The sequence below is a fragment of the Cariama cristata genome, unplaced genomic scaffold (genome assembly GCF_000690535.1).
Source record: "Cariama cristata isolate BGI_N322 unplaced genomic scaffold, ASM69053v1 scaffold18178, whole genome shotgun sequence".
In the NCBI taxonomy this organism is placed as follows: domain Eukaryota; kingdom Metazoa; phylum Chordata; class Aves; order Cariamiformes; family Cariamidae; genus Cariama; species Cariama cristata.
Window position 1 is genome coordinate 58,234 of NW_009631879.1, and position 16,362 is coordinate 74,595.

At 37.8% G+C, this 16,362-nt stretch overlaps 1 protein-coding gene across 1 annotated transcript in view; it reads right to left on the minus strand.

Moving 5' to 3' along the window:
* The window catches only part of LOC104166277 (macrophage mannose receptor 1-like), a gene marked incomplete at its 5' end in the record, with an annotated part of 44,290 nt that overhangs the window by 14,686 nt on the left and 13,242 nt on the right, over positions 1–16,362 (minus strand). The window contains 13 exon segments of the mRNA XM_009706151.1: positions 403–566; positions 667–702; positions 3,018–3,162; positions 3,756–3,843; positions 5,161–5,288; positions 6,622–6,821; positions 7,697–7,845; positions 8,733–8,848; positions 10,280–10,393; positions 11,656–11,810; positions 12,726–12,908; positions 14,157–14,303; positions 15,415–15,528. Coding sequence (XP_009704453.1) covers positions 403–566; positions 667–702; positions 3,018–3,162; positions 3,756–3,843; positions 5,161–5,288; positions 6,622–6,821; positions 7,697–7,845; positions 8,733–8,848; positions 10,280–10,393; positions 11,656–11,810; positions 12,726–12,908; positions 14,157–14,303; positions 15,415–15,528 — 1,739 coding nt within the window.

Sequence of the window (16,362 nt, forward strand, 5' to 3'; positions counted from 1 at the left end):
TTTGTTTGTTTGTTTTTTTTTTCCCCCAGCAACACTGTAGGTTCAGACCCAGGTTCCAAGCAGGCAACAGGGATATGGGGAACATCATGGAATGAGGATCCCACTGGACAGGAAAGCAATAATCACTGTACTGAACACTACATATCTTAGAAGGGATAAGCAAGCTGGACCTGAACTATCTTTTGCTGCACCTTTAACATTTGCATGCCTTTTTCCTCTACCTACTAAAAGCAATAGTAATTTCTCTATGGGTCCTGAACAAGTATATTGTTATATAAATAAGTACTGTAGGACAATAGTTCAGGACTCTAGCCTAGCTAAATAGATAGGCTGTTCCCTTTATTTTATCAATCAGCTGCTCTGCTTCAGAATTCAGTTCTAATTAATAGGCTCAGTGCTTACATATTTCCATAGAAATTGTCTTTCGCTTTCGTTCTCAATAACAACAAGATCTGCAAAGTTCTTCTGACAAATTCTCTGTGCTTCTTCCATATGGACATGTTCTTTGCTGAAATAGTACTGCTTATCTTCATATATAATCCATCCATCATTAGTGGCTTGATATTCTGAAAGATAAAGAATCATATCTATTACATTCGTATCTGGTCTGTACAAAGTCTGAAAACTATGCGGTAAACTTTTCTTTGAAAGAGGAAAAAATCCTACCAAGTTTGTAGTTTGGTTCAGGTTTTAACGGTGTACCTGTAAAATAGAAGACCCTTTTGAGCAACATTCCAAATACAAAAAAATCCAGAGAGATTTGCTTTATGGAATTACAAATGCTTTGTATAATACAGGAAAAAAACCCACAACCTATGAATTATCTAATGTATTTTCAAGATTTTAGAGCACATACCACTGGATTAAATTTGAAAAATGTGTATAGAGACATTCAGCTAGTGAAAAATATGTATCTTTAAAGCATATGTACGTATCTCCAAAAGCACTGGTTTAAACAGTCCAGGATGAGCAGTAAATATTTTGTAGATGAAACTTACATCACTTTGAAAATTTGTTTAGTATTTTTATTTGGCATACTATTTTTAATTTTTTTTATATTCATGGGACTAGAGGCAAACAACATAATCCAACCAATATATTAAGTTCTCAAGTTTACCTACTTTGTAGTAAACTATTCACAAGTACTGAAATCTTAATGCTGGTATTTTCTTAATATCACACATAATTTCCAGCATGTCAATGAGTTCCTGCTATCCTGATGGCTTGGCATTTACTAGGAAAGTCTGTTTTTAAGAGTCATGAAGAGCCAGTAGATACCAAACCCAAGTTTCTGATTACAGGATGGACCAGGAGGAAGCAATTAACCTATTGCTATTCCCAGAGCCAGCTATAGCCCCTCAAAGGTAGCTCTGCTTTCATTTGGATGCCTGTTATTTTATTCTTCAGAAAGAATACTAATTCTGTTCTTAGCTTTCTCCATTTCTTCTGTGGTTTGACGGAGAGGAACACATTATTAAAGAAATGACAGGAGTAGTTTAGATGAGAAATAAGCAAACAAAAGAAAAAGCAATTAAAATTCTTCCGTTGGGAGCTTTCAAACATTTTCTTGTTAAGTATTTAGTGAAGAATAGAGCTAAAATTATTCAAATATTTTCATGGTGAATTTACATACTTTACCTCATTTTGATTTTATTTTTTTTATCCTAAGATAACTATAATATTCCTTGTTTTAAAAAAAAAATGGAGTATCTTAAATAAATGTGTCTTAAGTGAATATGAGGGAATTAACAACTGATCATCTCTCCTCTCGTGTTGATCATCATACAATGTAGATTCACAATAACAAGACCTAATTATTTGGGTTTTTTTTACTTTTGAAAGGCCATCTGGGATCAAGATAAACTGATCAGAGTCTTTTTGTCATGGTTTATAAACTCGTCCTGAGTAATCTCACGAAGAGCAGAGAGCCACATCTGTACAAAGCAGCATGCTCAGCGCACCAGAAGGGGCTGCACAGGATGTACTGCTTTGAGCTGGCATGCCGAAGTCAGTGTTTTGATGGTGCACTTGCGTGACTAATCTACCCACAAGGGAACAGTGATTCTTTCTTTTCAGTTGAGCAATTTTTCAATGTTAGCATGGTGCCTTATTTGCTGTTCAAGGGTAACAGTTTGTTGGCAGAGTCATCAAATATTAGATATACTCATTGCCTTTTACATAAGTGCTTCTCCCCTCCCCTTCCTATTGTGCCCCCTACTAGTTCCCTGTCTTCATCCAAATTTCTTTTCATTTCGAGAAGCTTTTAAGAATCTCCTGCTCCATACATGGACATACATACAAGTACTTGGTTCACAACCAGGAAGCAGGGATGTAAAAGTAGGACTGAGTAAGCAAAGTAAGTTCTTTCATTATCAGTTGTCACTTAGGGTCCTCAGCCCATGAAGACCCCTTTTCCTGCTGGCAAGCACCCCAACACACGTCCATCAGGTCCGTTTTGTGCCTTGGCTTCAGGTGCGGAAGGCCTGGCGTTAAGGCCCTGCTTCCCAGGCAAAGCTGGTGGATGCAGGAGTCCTTCAAGGCTACATCAGCCTCTACTTTTGATCTCTTTTTCAGAGTTGCCGGTTCCCATAGCAACTGATCCCTCTCTTTGGTTCCCATTATTCATTTCACAGTGGGAAGCAAAGCTTTTTTCTCTTTCATACAGAGAACTTTAGTCCTGCATCTTTAGCTCTCCGGGGTAAGCCTGAAGCAGATAGAAATACAGGGAGGAGATAAAAGGAGAGGGGATAAGTACCTTTGCGTTGCAAATTTATTCAACCCATGGCAGAAAGAGATAAAGTCAGAGATAAAGTAATAAGAACATCTTTAACTTCCTGCATCTGAGTACAATTGAAATATCTCAATCCATTCCTCTTGCTTTATGTGTTGCCTTCACTGCAACTGGTTTTAAAATGAACAATTCCCAGTATCTTTCTTCTTTTCAATTTGTTTAAATGCATACAATTTGCTTTTGAACTTGCGTTTATTGCTCCAGTTAAATGGGGAAGTAATCATACCTTTTTTTGTTTCACAAATCCAATTAAGTAAATGTTCACAGCGCAAGTCATTCCAGCGCATTTGGGGTGATCTATTAAACATAACACAATGTTCAAGTTCTTCATGGTTGTTGGGTTCATCTTCATCCCAGTTCTCATAAATTACCTGTGTTGGAAATACATCCTAATAACTATGTGATTTGAGCTGAGTAGAAGTAGTTGAGATTGCCATTCTAACACAATTTCAGGACCTCATCATCTGAAGTACCTTGTTTATGGGATCAATAGGAGTTCAGATAGATCTGAGAGGGCTGTGAAAGTCATGCTGATCAGCTCACTTTCCCCATCACTCCCCAGAGAAGGTGAAAAGATTACATGGTATAGAAAAAAATGTGTCTGATGGTGGAAATATTGATGGGCAGAGGGAGTTGTGTTTATCTCGCTTTGTGAAAGATAGCAACTTGATTTCTCTGTACTGACATACGGTAGTGCCCAGTCTGGTATGCTATGAAGATCTAAAAGCATGGACTGTGGAAGATGGGATATACCATGGTACCAGGGATAAAACAGAGGCAATTTTGTACTTCCATTAGTGTGTTAAGACAGTGCCATCACTGAGCACTGCAGATGTTCAGCTGATGAATAAAGCCATGCACCTGCTGAAGGTTTAAAGAGATTGGAAAAAAGGCATAAAAACATGAAAATCTATATATGCGAAAGGACAGAAAGTCAATTAATATCCAGCAAATAAGTACTCACAGGGGAACCATCAATCCAGGCAAAGCCTTCATCAGGATTTAAGAGAAACAAACCAATCCAGAAAGCCTGAGTGTGCAGTCCTTTATCCCTAAAATAAATCATTCAATATAGATACATAAGTGTAGAAAGAGGGGCCATGATATAAATGCTGGAAAGCATAGAAGTGTGCTGCTTTCTGTCACATCTGAATTGGGAGCTGCTCCTTCACTGTCAACCCATAGCCAGGCTCGCTGCCTGCGCTCTGTCAAGGGGTCTGAGTTGCTCTGTGTTGGGGCAAGGCTTGCCATGTCAGAACGTAAGTTAAAGGACAAGTGATGTGGCACTGAGCTAGCTCAGGCTCCCATCCTTCGGGCTGCAACACAGCTCTTGGCTGTAGCAGGAGTTCACGACAGAGGCTTTAGGAAAAGCAAAACATCAATAGAGAGCTATAATACAATTTAACTAATGAAAAATAGTGAAAATTGTTTTTCAATTGCTTTGATTTGCTTCTTGGCAATTCCTATGTAGTTTGTTTAATAGATCACACTACTTACCTAGTTGTACCTATGGATCGGATAAAATAGAGCCCTATTTCATTCACTACATAACACGAAGATTTCCCTCTGCAAAGATTTCATAGTCTAAAGCAAAGAGACTTAACAGACAAGTAAAAACACGTTCAGCTTCTCAAAATACTGAAAAAATGATAAAACTAAGAATAGTGAGATCACAAAGACTTTTCTATATGGCAGTTTTAAATCTTTTAGAGAAATTAAACCTAGATTCACCACTACGTGAAACAGTTTTGGTTAAATAGCTGTATATTACATGCCATTGGGATCTCCTGATGTTACAGAATACAATCAGAATATAGTGGTCTAATTCTGGGGGAAAATAATGGCATAATTTCTACACTGTGAGCAAGACATGGCATCTACAGTGCTAGCAAAAATTAATTATAATGAATTCCTGTTTGATTTCAGGAATCTTCAGTTTATATCAGAAAATTTCCGTATTAAGTCCTTGCATTTTGGTTTACGTTAGGCATTAATTCAAGGGTTTTTTTGAATGCATTCATTAAAATATGAATTGTAGCCAGTTAAAGGCACAGCTAGAGCTGAACATTTTGTTGTCTCCCTTTTGGCAGAGAGACTAACATGTACAAAGTTGATCAGATCGGGAGAATAGCCTTGATAAAAATCTGTGATGAAAATTTAAAAAATATCAAAGCCTTTTTCAAAATATTCAAGACTTTTTTTTTGAAAAAGCAATATTTCAGTCTTATATTTCCAGATTAAAAATTTCCATTTTAATTTAAAATTTGATAGTGTTTATTCACGCACTTGTCCAGTTCCAAATATATTTTGAAGGAATTCTTACATAACATAGCATGACCATGAAAAAGGATCATTGTGCAAGTACTCACGATGCTAATTGCCATAATAAAATTTGATCTTCTCTTGTATTGATTGTGACCAGATTTCCTCCTATTTCTCTACAGAATTCTTCAGCCTCAAACCAAGACTTCTTTTGGTTTCCCTCTCTCACAAAAAACTATTGAGAAAAAAAAAGTAAAATTAAATTACCAAATGTGCAAAGTTTGGCATATAAAAGTATATAATTGCCTATGTAATTAAAATCAGTATCACTTTAGCACCCTTTTATTGGTAGGTGAGACAACATAATGTCTGTCAAGACCTATAATATTAAACATTAATAATGTAAATTGTAAGTATGTTTTTCTTATTTTCTTATTTTTAAAATAAACGAAGGCAAGCGTATCCTAGGTGTCTGAGAAGAATAAAAGGTATCACAATGTACAGAGAAGAAAAAAATAATTTATAACTTAATTGGATCTTTGGCGAGTGAAAGGCTCAAAGAAAGGTGGAATAGCTCACTTGTGGTATTTTGCAGTAGAAAGCAGGAGATTTTTGAGAAATGGAAGCTGAGGGGAAATCAGTATGTTGGAATAGAAAAGGTAGTATGGATGGAGAAAGCCATTTGGCAAGGTGCTGACCCTGGCCAAGGAAGAGATTTTTGTATGGTGGTGCAAGCATATAAATAGCTCCACTTTCTACTGTGAAGTATGTACATTCTTGAAATAAGGAACTGGATGCTTGACATTTGGTGGAAAAGATAATCAACAGGTAATCAGCAGAACCAATGATGTTAGTAACAATAATTAAGTGTGACATAGAAGTTGAGACCCTTATAAATACAAAGCTAAAATCATCTCTGGCCTCCCAACAGGTAGAGAGTCTCAAGAAAGAAAGTGAGAAGATGCTTATGTAAAGACTTGGAAGGGCAATGTTGCATATTTACTTTTACTTGATCTATTTTGCCTTTTCTTTACTTTTTTCTTTCAAAAAGGAGACTTTTTAAGGCATTTTTTAGCTAAATCAAGAGAATACCCCAAACCTTTACTTGCTGAAGAGTCAATGTCAAACCAAATCTGGATCTAAAAGTATAGCTAAAAGTATTGCATGCTGTGTTAGAAAAGGTTGGCAGAGGGCCAGGTTTCTGTAAGTTTTATCTTAGAAACTTTGTCTTATGCAAGTGACGCTGCCAGCTCTTGAGATGCAGTGCTATGTTTTTCTGAGGTTCCAAATTCCTGGAAGCAAATAAATTAGGTGAGGTTTTCACCTGGCATTTAAATAAAAGAAAGCATGTTCTTAGCACTCTATTTTCATCGTTTTGAGTTTTCCATTGTTGGTTTTAATTATATTTGATAGATTTCCTCATGTATTTTTGCCCTTGAATACGATGGAGAAGACCACTCCCCCAAAAATGACCCAGTACACAGGTCCCTGAGTACCACAGTGAACAGGGCACGGACCTCTGGGCTCCCCCATGCTCAGGCTCACAGCATAGGTAGGCACACACTTACTTTGAAGCACGAGTCTGCCCAGGATGCTCCGTCCCAGCCTTTGGCACAGGTGGCCATAGGCGCCCATACTGGAGGAGTAGGAAGCGGCAGTCTCGCTGCCTGCTGTTTGCAAAGATAATTTGCTGTCTTCTCACAGCTAACAACATCCCATAATCCAGCTGCAATCCCAGTTCCCATGGCAACACAGCCTTGCTTTTTTCCTTTGTGATATGGAAAAGAAATGAGTAAAACCGAAGTCCTAATTGCTCTCTAAGAAATGAGATCTTTGCTTTTATTCATAGAAAATTATGAAAAGAAAGATGCAGATTATGCAGATTAAGAACCATCCTGGATATAAAATTACTTTTAATACCTCCTGCCAGATCCCAGTTATGGGCTCATAAGTCTCATGCACACACCTTTGCCAAAAATGGAGATTTGCCGCTTTAGAATAGAAAACTTCTGTATCTTGCCACCCCAGGAAAATCACAGGGCAAATGGCACATCTTTATTTGCATATGTAGCAGATGGCCTGGAAACTACTTTGGGGTCCTCAATAACCAGGTGATTCAATTTCAAGAAGGCTGATATCAAGTACAGCCAGTTTGTTTTAAAGCATAACTAGCTAGTGTGAAGGCAAGAGTTCCCACATAGATGCTAATCTATTTTGCTGAAATGCAAAACAGCTGGACGTTCACTGCTCATTTCTCACATATGCACCTTGCGGGTCAAAACAATGTCCATAATAATTTTCCTCGATTTGATGAGTTGTTGTTGACTTGTGTTAAATGGTGAAAACAATTGAGATCATAGACCTTGTTAGCTCCTGCATAGTATTGCCTTCAGTTTAACCCATTAAAAATCTGTTCCTGTACAACTTCACAGGGGATTGACTTACACAACACCTGACACTCAGCTGTGACGGTGCTTGTTGCACTGCTGTCAAACACAAGGTCTGATGGTGTCAGCTACCTACAGCTACAGGCACAAAAGAAAGTGCCCGTTCTAATGTCTAACACCACGGGACAGAAAGCAGAAACCCACATGAATTGCAGCCGCACCCTTCTCACAAGGGTTGAGCCCATGCCGAGCTTACCTGGCATTGCTGTGTTCCAGTGTGTGAAGAGAGGAGTTTCACCACTGGTCCACCTGAAACTCCCTCGTTCTTCTGTGTCAGAGAGACCGATCCAGAAATATTTTTCAGACCTCAGACCCATCAGAGTAATCAGAAAGGCTTGCTCATTTCTGAAGTGGAAAACAGTGTTAATTCACAATATATTAACTTGCAATATTAATCTAAGTGGTACAAGTAGCGGTAGTGCTATCATGCTAGTGTGACCCCAAGGCAACAGCTCCTCAGTGAAGTCCAGGCAAAACCTCAGCAGGCTTTTAAGTGTGGTCAAAAGAATTTGGTGCAGGACAACTTTCTCCTTTCAGTTGAAAGTATCTTCTCTCCTTTCCACCCAGTTCTGTGAAATGTCACAAATCACTGCTCACATAGGCTTCTAGTTGCATTCTGCTATTTTCCTTCTCTTTCCAAATCTTTGAGATGTCTCAGACAGACCACCAAGTCAGGATCAAACTGTCAGCTTTCCTAGCCATCACTTCTGAAGGCAGTCATGCTCCTCAGAGGCCATGAAGCCTGCAAAGCTTGACTGAGATATGGGTATGTTGGAGATGATACATTCTGGCTGTGGTGGGGCAGGTCCTGGGCAAGATTGTCTATGTTTGTTCAGATTTTGGCTTAGAAGGTAGTTTAGGAAAATATTTTTGTTAAAGCTTTCCTATCATAATAACATCCATCAGTAAATAGATGAAAATTGTAGTAACTACTTTCCGACAGAAAAAAAAAATAACGTAGAAGTTGCTTTAATTAGGAATTGAAAGATAAGAGAAAACTGTTTCTCTCCAGAACCCCTAAAATTTGAAAACTGTTATAATAGATTAAGTAGAAAGCCCTAAAATGTTGGGTCTTTTTTCTTCCTACTTGGATAATTTTATTTGGCTTACTACTACAAAATTTTTGAAAAGCACTGATAAAACACTTTGAAGAGTTCAAAAAACTAACAAGTTTTGCAAGTTTCTCCATCAGAAGCACTGCTTCTCAAGTATAAAAAAAGATATTTTCCTACCTGTTTTCCACTGTAGCTAGATAAGCTTTGCTCTGTTCACATGTCTTACTTGCTTCTGAGAACGTCAAAAGCGCGGAGCCCACCAAGTAACAGTGAAAACCATATCTTTTCCAACACTGTGACAAACATAAGGTTCTTAATGTGAAATTGAAAGAGACTTCAATACAGAAATTAGCTCTGCTCTTTTGTGTATAAATATTCAATGTTAAATTTGTTGCAGCTAAGCTTAAAAACAAGATGAGACTGGGCCAATTTGTTAACAAACAAAACCTGTTTTTTTTGTTGCTGATTGCTCCTTCAGAAGGCCCTTTTTGTTTAAAGGATGACATTAAGATCTTAGTTTTCATCTGTTTTACGTGCAGGAGTCTTTTCAAAGAAAATTGTGACTGTACTATTTACTCTTGCTTTCCAGTGCTCTATAAGGCTGGGTAATGGCTTTAAACTGGAAGAGGGAAAATTTAGATTAGATATAAGGACGAAATTCTTTACCATGAGGGTGATGAGGCACTGGCACAGGTTGCCCAGAGGAGTTGTGGATGCCCCCTACCTGGAAGTGTTCAAGGCCAGGTTGGATGGGGCTTTGAGCAATCTGGTCTGGTGGAAAGTGTCCCTGCCCATGGCAGGGCGGTTGGAACTGGATGGTCTTTAAGATCCTTTCCAACCCAAACCATTCTATGAGTCTATGATTATGCAAACTGCACCATAACAAGCTTGTGATTCATTCAGGGGGGAGCTGCAGCTCCAACCTTCCAGAGCTGTGGAAGCTGACATAATGAGATACAAAAATATTGCAATATGGAAATGAATTCACATACAAGCACAGCTCCCCAGAGCTGCCCCTGCCAACTCTACATGCAATGGGTGAGGAGACTTTCTGAACCAGGAGGAATCCAGTCAGTGCTTGTTTGTCAGGAGAGTAGAAAGGAGGAATATCAGTAAAACATCCCTGCTTCTTCCTGCTTTTATAGATGTTATGACTTTCTGAAAAGGTCAATTCTGGAAAAATTACTTGTTTGGAAAAAATAACTTGCTGATATCAGTCAAAGGCCAACTAAGGAGTCCATCGGTAGGAATGTGGTACAGAAAAACTGATCCTTTTCTCTTTTGGAATTATTTCCTTTCTTCTATCATTCTTATATAGTAAGGACTTTACAAAGATTTTAAATAGACAGCAGATCTGAGAGGATAGACAAAGTGGCTTTTGCTAATTTCACATGTATTGTTAGGCTAAGAGCATAAACAGAGAGAATAGTGGTGAAATTATGATTTAAAAGATATGTAATTTTGTTACAGGGCGGCTCATCTGGGAATGGAGGGAAAGGCAGTATTCATGTACATGCAAATGAATCTTGCCTTTCTTGAGTATTTTCAGAGCAAAAATGAAAATTGCACATATATTGGTAAGTTGCTAGTAGGAAAATACTAGGTTTCTTCAAGAGTAGATTTTCTAGAAGATACAAACACAAAGACCCTAAAAGATGCAAGAACTGATAAATTAATTCCTGTTCCTTTTTCCCAACATAATCAATTTATGAGAGACCATTTACTTTCTGGCATCCTGGGTCCTCAATTGTCTCTTTTTCAGAGGATTGTGATGAAGGTTTCTTTTTACAGATGTAACCAAGTTGCTTATCACAAACATCCGTTGCCCAGTATCCATCCTGGAATAGCAGGGAAAAGAAACAAATGTGAAAAAAGGGGCATTCATAAATGTAAGAAAATGAGTGTTTTCCTCCTTCTTCACTACAAGGCCCATTGAAATATGTTTCCTAGGAAGGCTATAGGATCGTTACTGGAGATTTGTTTAAAAAAAAATGACACATCTATCAGGATTGGTTTAAGATCCATTTGATGCTGGTTGGGGATGAAAGAAGGAAATAAGTAACGTTTTGAAGTCTCAGCATTACTTGCTATCATAACTATGTAATGAGAGGGTTTGTAAAGATTTATCTCCTCTGGGGCTAATGGATCTGCATTTAAAGCAGGATTATTTCACTACACTTCTGGAAAAAAGATCAATGAAATGGAAATAGTGCATATCTGAGTGTGTTGCAGTAAATCTAACTATTTTACCTATCAAGGAGAAGACTCTGAAAATGACTGATTTATTTTAAAAAAGGAATTAAGTAAAAAATGAAATTTAAATAGGAGCATTTTCCCCCATAAAATCTGGTTGAGGATCAATTCTATTGATGCTTAATACTGGCAAACATCAATGCTATTCTATGATACAACAGTTCTTTCAATAACAGCATTTCTTTCATAACAACATTTCCTATTAGTTTCTTTTAAAATTCATGACACTTTGTGTGTGTGTATGTGTGTGCACAGATAGGCATGTAAATGTGTCAAACAACCATGTCCTGCAAGAAAATAAAGTTTATAAGTCAAGCAGTCAGAAATACTGTAGGATTTTAGGTTTGGTATTTGGCAGGTAGGTGTTAGAGCTCTCTTTAGGTCACAGCTGAAGAAACTCACCCTAGTGCCAGGTCTCCATGCCTCAATGCCATGTCTCAATGACATGACATTGAGTGACATAATGGTCTATCAGATTGGAAAATGAGGTATGCAAATAGCGTCTATGATAACCACACAATATATTAACTAGTTCATCACCATTCCTCTCCCAGAGCTATAACTTTTTTCATTGCTGCAAGCAAGAGAATGAGTCTAATGTAAAATTTCTGGATCAGACTTTTCACCTGATAAGAAAATTCAGAAGGCAGCACTAGGAAAATGCTGCTTTTCTATTTCTGATCTCTCCTGTCCTTTGAACTTCTCTTCTGGTTGATGCCAAATTTATGGGGAAAACTATTTTAAACTAAGATACAGAAAGACTCCTGAATAAGCATCTAACGGCTAGTGATTTCAGACTGACATAGTTGTTAGTTTGCATTACTATGAAATGACTGCATGATTATACCTGCCCCTTCATAACAACGCAGTCCTCCAGACCGTTTGTGTAGGTGGGATGCCTGCGCTGCCATTTGGTGAACGTCACAGGAGTCCCGTCACTCCACTCGAAATAGAAGTGAGCCTTCAGGTCGTTCAGACCCAACCATAGCTCTTCTGTTGTCTCTGAACCATGAAAATAAATAGCTTTGATTGTGGTCTGCTGTGCAATGCAGTGAATATTTTCACATGCAGAACAAACAGGGACTAATAAATTTGGGATGTGGTACATGAGAAGTGGTCTTTGTGCTTTAATAAAAATGCTGGTTTCCTCTCAGATCTGCAGGAAAAGATGTCTTGGTTTGTACTGAAAAGGCCTCATATTCCATACAGAAATACTGAGTTTAATAAACATAAGGCTCTTTACAGCTGACAGAAGATTTTTGCAACTTTCTAAGTATCTGTGATTGAGATCAACAAAATGGCCCCTAGCATGGAGGGTAGGACAGTGAGTGGCTGTGAGCGTCCCACCTCTCAGAAGATCATACCAAGCCCAAGGTGTGAAGACATCTGCCAGTACATCTCCTTAATGGGCAAGCATTAGAGGGCTTGTAATGGCCCATCAGGGGTGTTCACCAAGTCTAGCGTGTGCAGCAAATGTCAGGACTGGTTACTCCATATCCAAGGAAAATCAGAAGTGAAAAGGTATTCTTTTCTCAGAAGGATATATAGCAAGAGGTTAGCCTCTGCAAGAAGTTCTAGGTTTGCAAGATTTCTTCTAGGTTTGGGGCTCAGTTCTGAAAATATTGAACATAGAATAAAGGTGCCAAAAGTGCAATTTTTAGAGATCTTTATGTGTCTCGGTAAGAAATACCTTTTTTTTCCTCTGCTGCTTTATAATGTTTTAAAATGTGGATTATTTCTTGATAAATATAAATATACTTCTATGTTTATCTGACAGCAACAACATGAAAGAGCACCATAAGTAAGATTCAGCCTTCCACTTGCGATATTTCAGAGAAAGCATTAATGTTTAATATGAAGCCCAGCTTTTATGTTACAGATGGAGCAAACACCATACAGGCCTACATATATACTCACTGTAACCAAGCTGTGACACTAGAAAGCTGTATTCAGCAATGTTGTGGACACTTGCCAAATCTCCATCTTGCTTCTTACATGAAGTCAGAGCATCCTTCCATATTTTGGGTTCCCGTTGAATGCTGTAGCAGTGACCTGCGTATGGCCACCAGCCATCTGTGCACTTAATAGGTCTCAATTCCTCTAAAATCAAAGCACAATTTTTCAGAGCAATTTTGTAAGAGGAAAATAAAGGATACTAGAATGAGGTCTCTCGAGCACTCTTTGCAAAAGTGAGACTGTATGAATAAACATAAATCTATAGTTAGAAATGCAAATACATTCAAATGAAAAACAAATGTCATTAAGTCACAGTATGCTAAATATGCAAATAGAATGATGTCTCCTTAAGCAGAGAATCATTGAAAAATGCCCACATTGTGTCAGAAATGCAATTTGAAATAATGCTCTGAGATGAAAGAGATACCAAAGCAGACATCAGCCTTGCCTCTGTTTGCCCCCCAGAGCAGTTCGGTCAGTGTGTCATGGTCTCCGGTGCTGCCTGCAGTGGCTGACATTAGGCTCTGCCTGCTCTTCAATGTCTTGCAAACACACATAATTTGCAGATATGGAAAAGTGTGAAGTAATTCTTTGGTAACTGCAAGTTAGTAAATATCGCAAATTGCTGCAGACCTGGTAGTTCTATCTTCATATTAACTCAGTGGCTTTTTTATTACTTAGATTCTTAAATATCTTTAAAAGCTTACCTTAAGCTTGCTTTAAAAATAGAATCGTGCATTTCTTTTTAAGGTTAATACTGGAATGAAGATTCTCCAAAATAATTTCTCCACTTTCTTTAATATAACTACTTCTTTAAAATAGGCTTTTATAACATTCCCATATGACAGCCTCCAGCAGATCTCTCCTGCGTGTGGCATGCTCATAGCCATGTTGTTGTGCTGTTGATGCCGTAGGTTGGGGAGGCCCGTGGATGAAATGCAGCCTGTGCGAATATTGCTGCTCCTCCTGCTCTGCTCGTGTGAACCTGATGCACTGCATACTGTTGTCATCAGAGGAGGATTTTTTACATGAATATTAGAGTGAGTGAAATTGCTCATTTGGATCAAATGAGAATAACATTTCTACTATATTTATGCAAATGTGATTGTTGGCACTCGTTACCATGACAAAGCAGCTCCTATCTGTCTTGCAAGAATGAATGATAGAGTGATGGAACAAAATAATAATATTATCCTATGAATGTTTAATACACAATAGGAGGACAAACGCAATATGTGAAAGTCTGTGTGTGCATGTATAGCTGTATTTTTCAAAGGTTTCTAACATCTTGGTAGAAAAATAATCTTGCATACCTTTTACCATTTGCAGATCTTTACAGATTGCTCTTTCTAGAAGTCAGAGAAAATCTTCCTTTTTATTTGACTAACCTACCTTTGGATATAATGTCAGACTTTGAACTGAAGTTTCTCTTTTTACAAATATAGCCAAGTTTTTGGTTACATGCTTGGTTTTCCCATTTAGCGTTCTTTCTGGGGTTCATCACTCCACAGATTTTCCCAGGGAGTAATAAAGGACTTCCTTTGAGTAAGGAAATTTGAGAAATTAGAATCTCACAGAAAAAATAAATAAAAGACATTAACAAAACCATCATATTATCAGCAGAAACACCGACTTATTCTGTTTATTCAATGCTTAATATGCAGAAGCCCTCCCCTATAGGATAATTGCTGTTGTAGTTTATAGGATGCTGCTTTCAGCCTATGCTTTGAGAGTGAAGTAATGACCCTCTGTTGACTTTGTGTCAGGATAGTACTGGGAAATTTCTAGTTCTTTTACTGATATCCTGATGCTCACAGACAGAACAGCTGAAGCTAGACCTTTATCCTGTGTCAAAAATGTCCAAACTTTAAAACAATGGAGTTTCAAGTTATATTATCCCTCCAGTATATCTCAAGAATTTCACAGTTCTACTTTCCTACAAATGAGCTTTTCTCTTTTCTGTTGCAGTGTGTAAAAACCTCTGCAGGCAGCAAAGGAAAGTTCCTGATATAGAATTTTTGAAAACTTAGAGGAGAGTTTAATTATTCCTTTACCACCTTATAACTTTTCCAAAACGGGAGACGGCTTGAAATACTCGTGGCACAAAGCAAACACAGGACCAAAAAAACAGCAAGCAAACAGAAGAACTCGCTATGTGTGAGGAGCACCGCAAACCCACTCATGTCTCCTTTCTTTGAGGTGGCCTGGTGCAATTTTGCATACACTGTTGAGGAATTATGAGCTGGCTCTGTAAGCCTCTCAATAATATTTACAATTTCTCCAGACAGCATAGTGCCATTATTTTCTAAATATTTTGCTACCTTTGGAAGATTTTATTTATAGCCATACTCTTGGGCAACATTATGCAAAAATTCTGATCTCTGATCTGTAGGGTTATATATCAGTCCAAATGATACTCTTCTTTCATAACAAGCTCTTTGCTTAGATAAGAAAAGAAAAGAACCTGCTATAGCTGATATCCACAGTTAACTTTGTAATTTGGAAGTGTAATTCTTAAATAAAGACCTAGATGTTCAGCTGTTATAAATCAGAATGGGCTTTCCTGAAATAAAAGTAGCTAGGGCAGTTTTTATTGTTTGGTGTCTTACCATAATCCATTCAAAGATTACAAAATAGATGGAGTTCTTACCTGGAGCCCAGTTTAAATATCTGAAAGGGCTGCCCCCAGCCCACTGCCATCCACTGTTGAAGTTCAAAGTGTTCAATCCAATCCAGAATGCAAAACTGAATTTTTTAGTTAGCTCTAAATTAGGAAAAAAAGTCATTTGTATCTCCCTATTCTCATTCTTAGCAAGTTCATCTAAAAGAAATAAAGTCAAAAGTAAGTAATTTATATCTCTTCATTTAAACCAGCCCCAAATCAGTACTTTCTGCATTACTGAAGTACACAGATTAAAAAACTAAAATATGTAAATGAATAAATATTGATTTAGCAGAGATATCAGTAGTTAGAAGGGCAAATGAACATCTTATTTCACTGCTTAAGTAAGAGTTTACTTCTTTCACTTTGTTTCACTACAACACAAGAGATGTAAAAAATACCTGGTGCTAAAATGTTTCTGTAACAGATTTCATGGAGTAAACACATCAAAAAGACAGACAGCGTGCCAATCAGTCGCTTCTAGATTTTTTTCTATGATGTGAGTGATTTCAAAGCCTCCTTCACAACATTTATAACCAAACTGATACCATGATACTGGTATCTGAAATTCAATGGAGTTATTTGGAGTTTATGTATGCAAATGTACCCATATTAGGACCAATCTATGCATCATCATTATATGTTCTCCTAGAAAGATTAATAATCCTTGAAACACAGAGGAAAAATGTACATTTGAGGACCAGACCATAGCCCTCCTGAGGAATGAGTGCACTGACATGAAGGCAAGCAGAGGAAATCCTCCCTCTGGGCCAGGCTGCAGATGATGTGGTAGCTCCCACCTGGAGCAACAAGGTGGAATGGGGCCATTTCCTTGCCCCATACAGGTTTAGGACCAACCCTTCATCAAAAAACAGCAGCTAGTATAAGAGCAGTTCAGACCATCTCCCTTTTGGTGGCTGGTTACACCACCCTGAC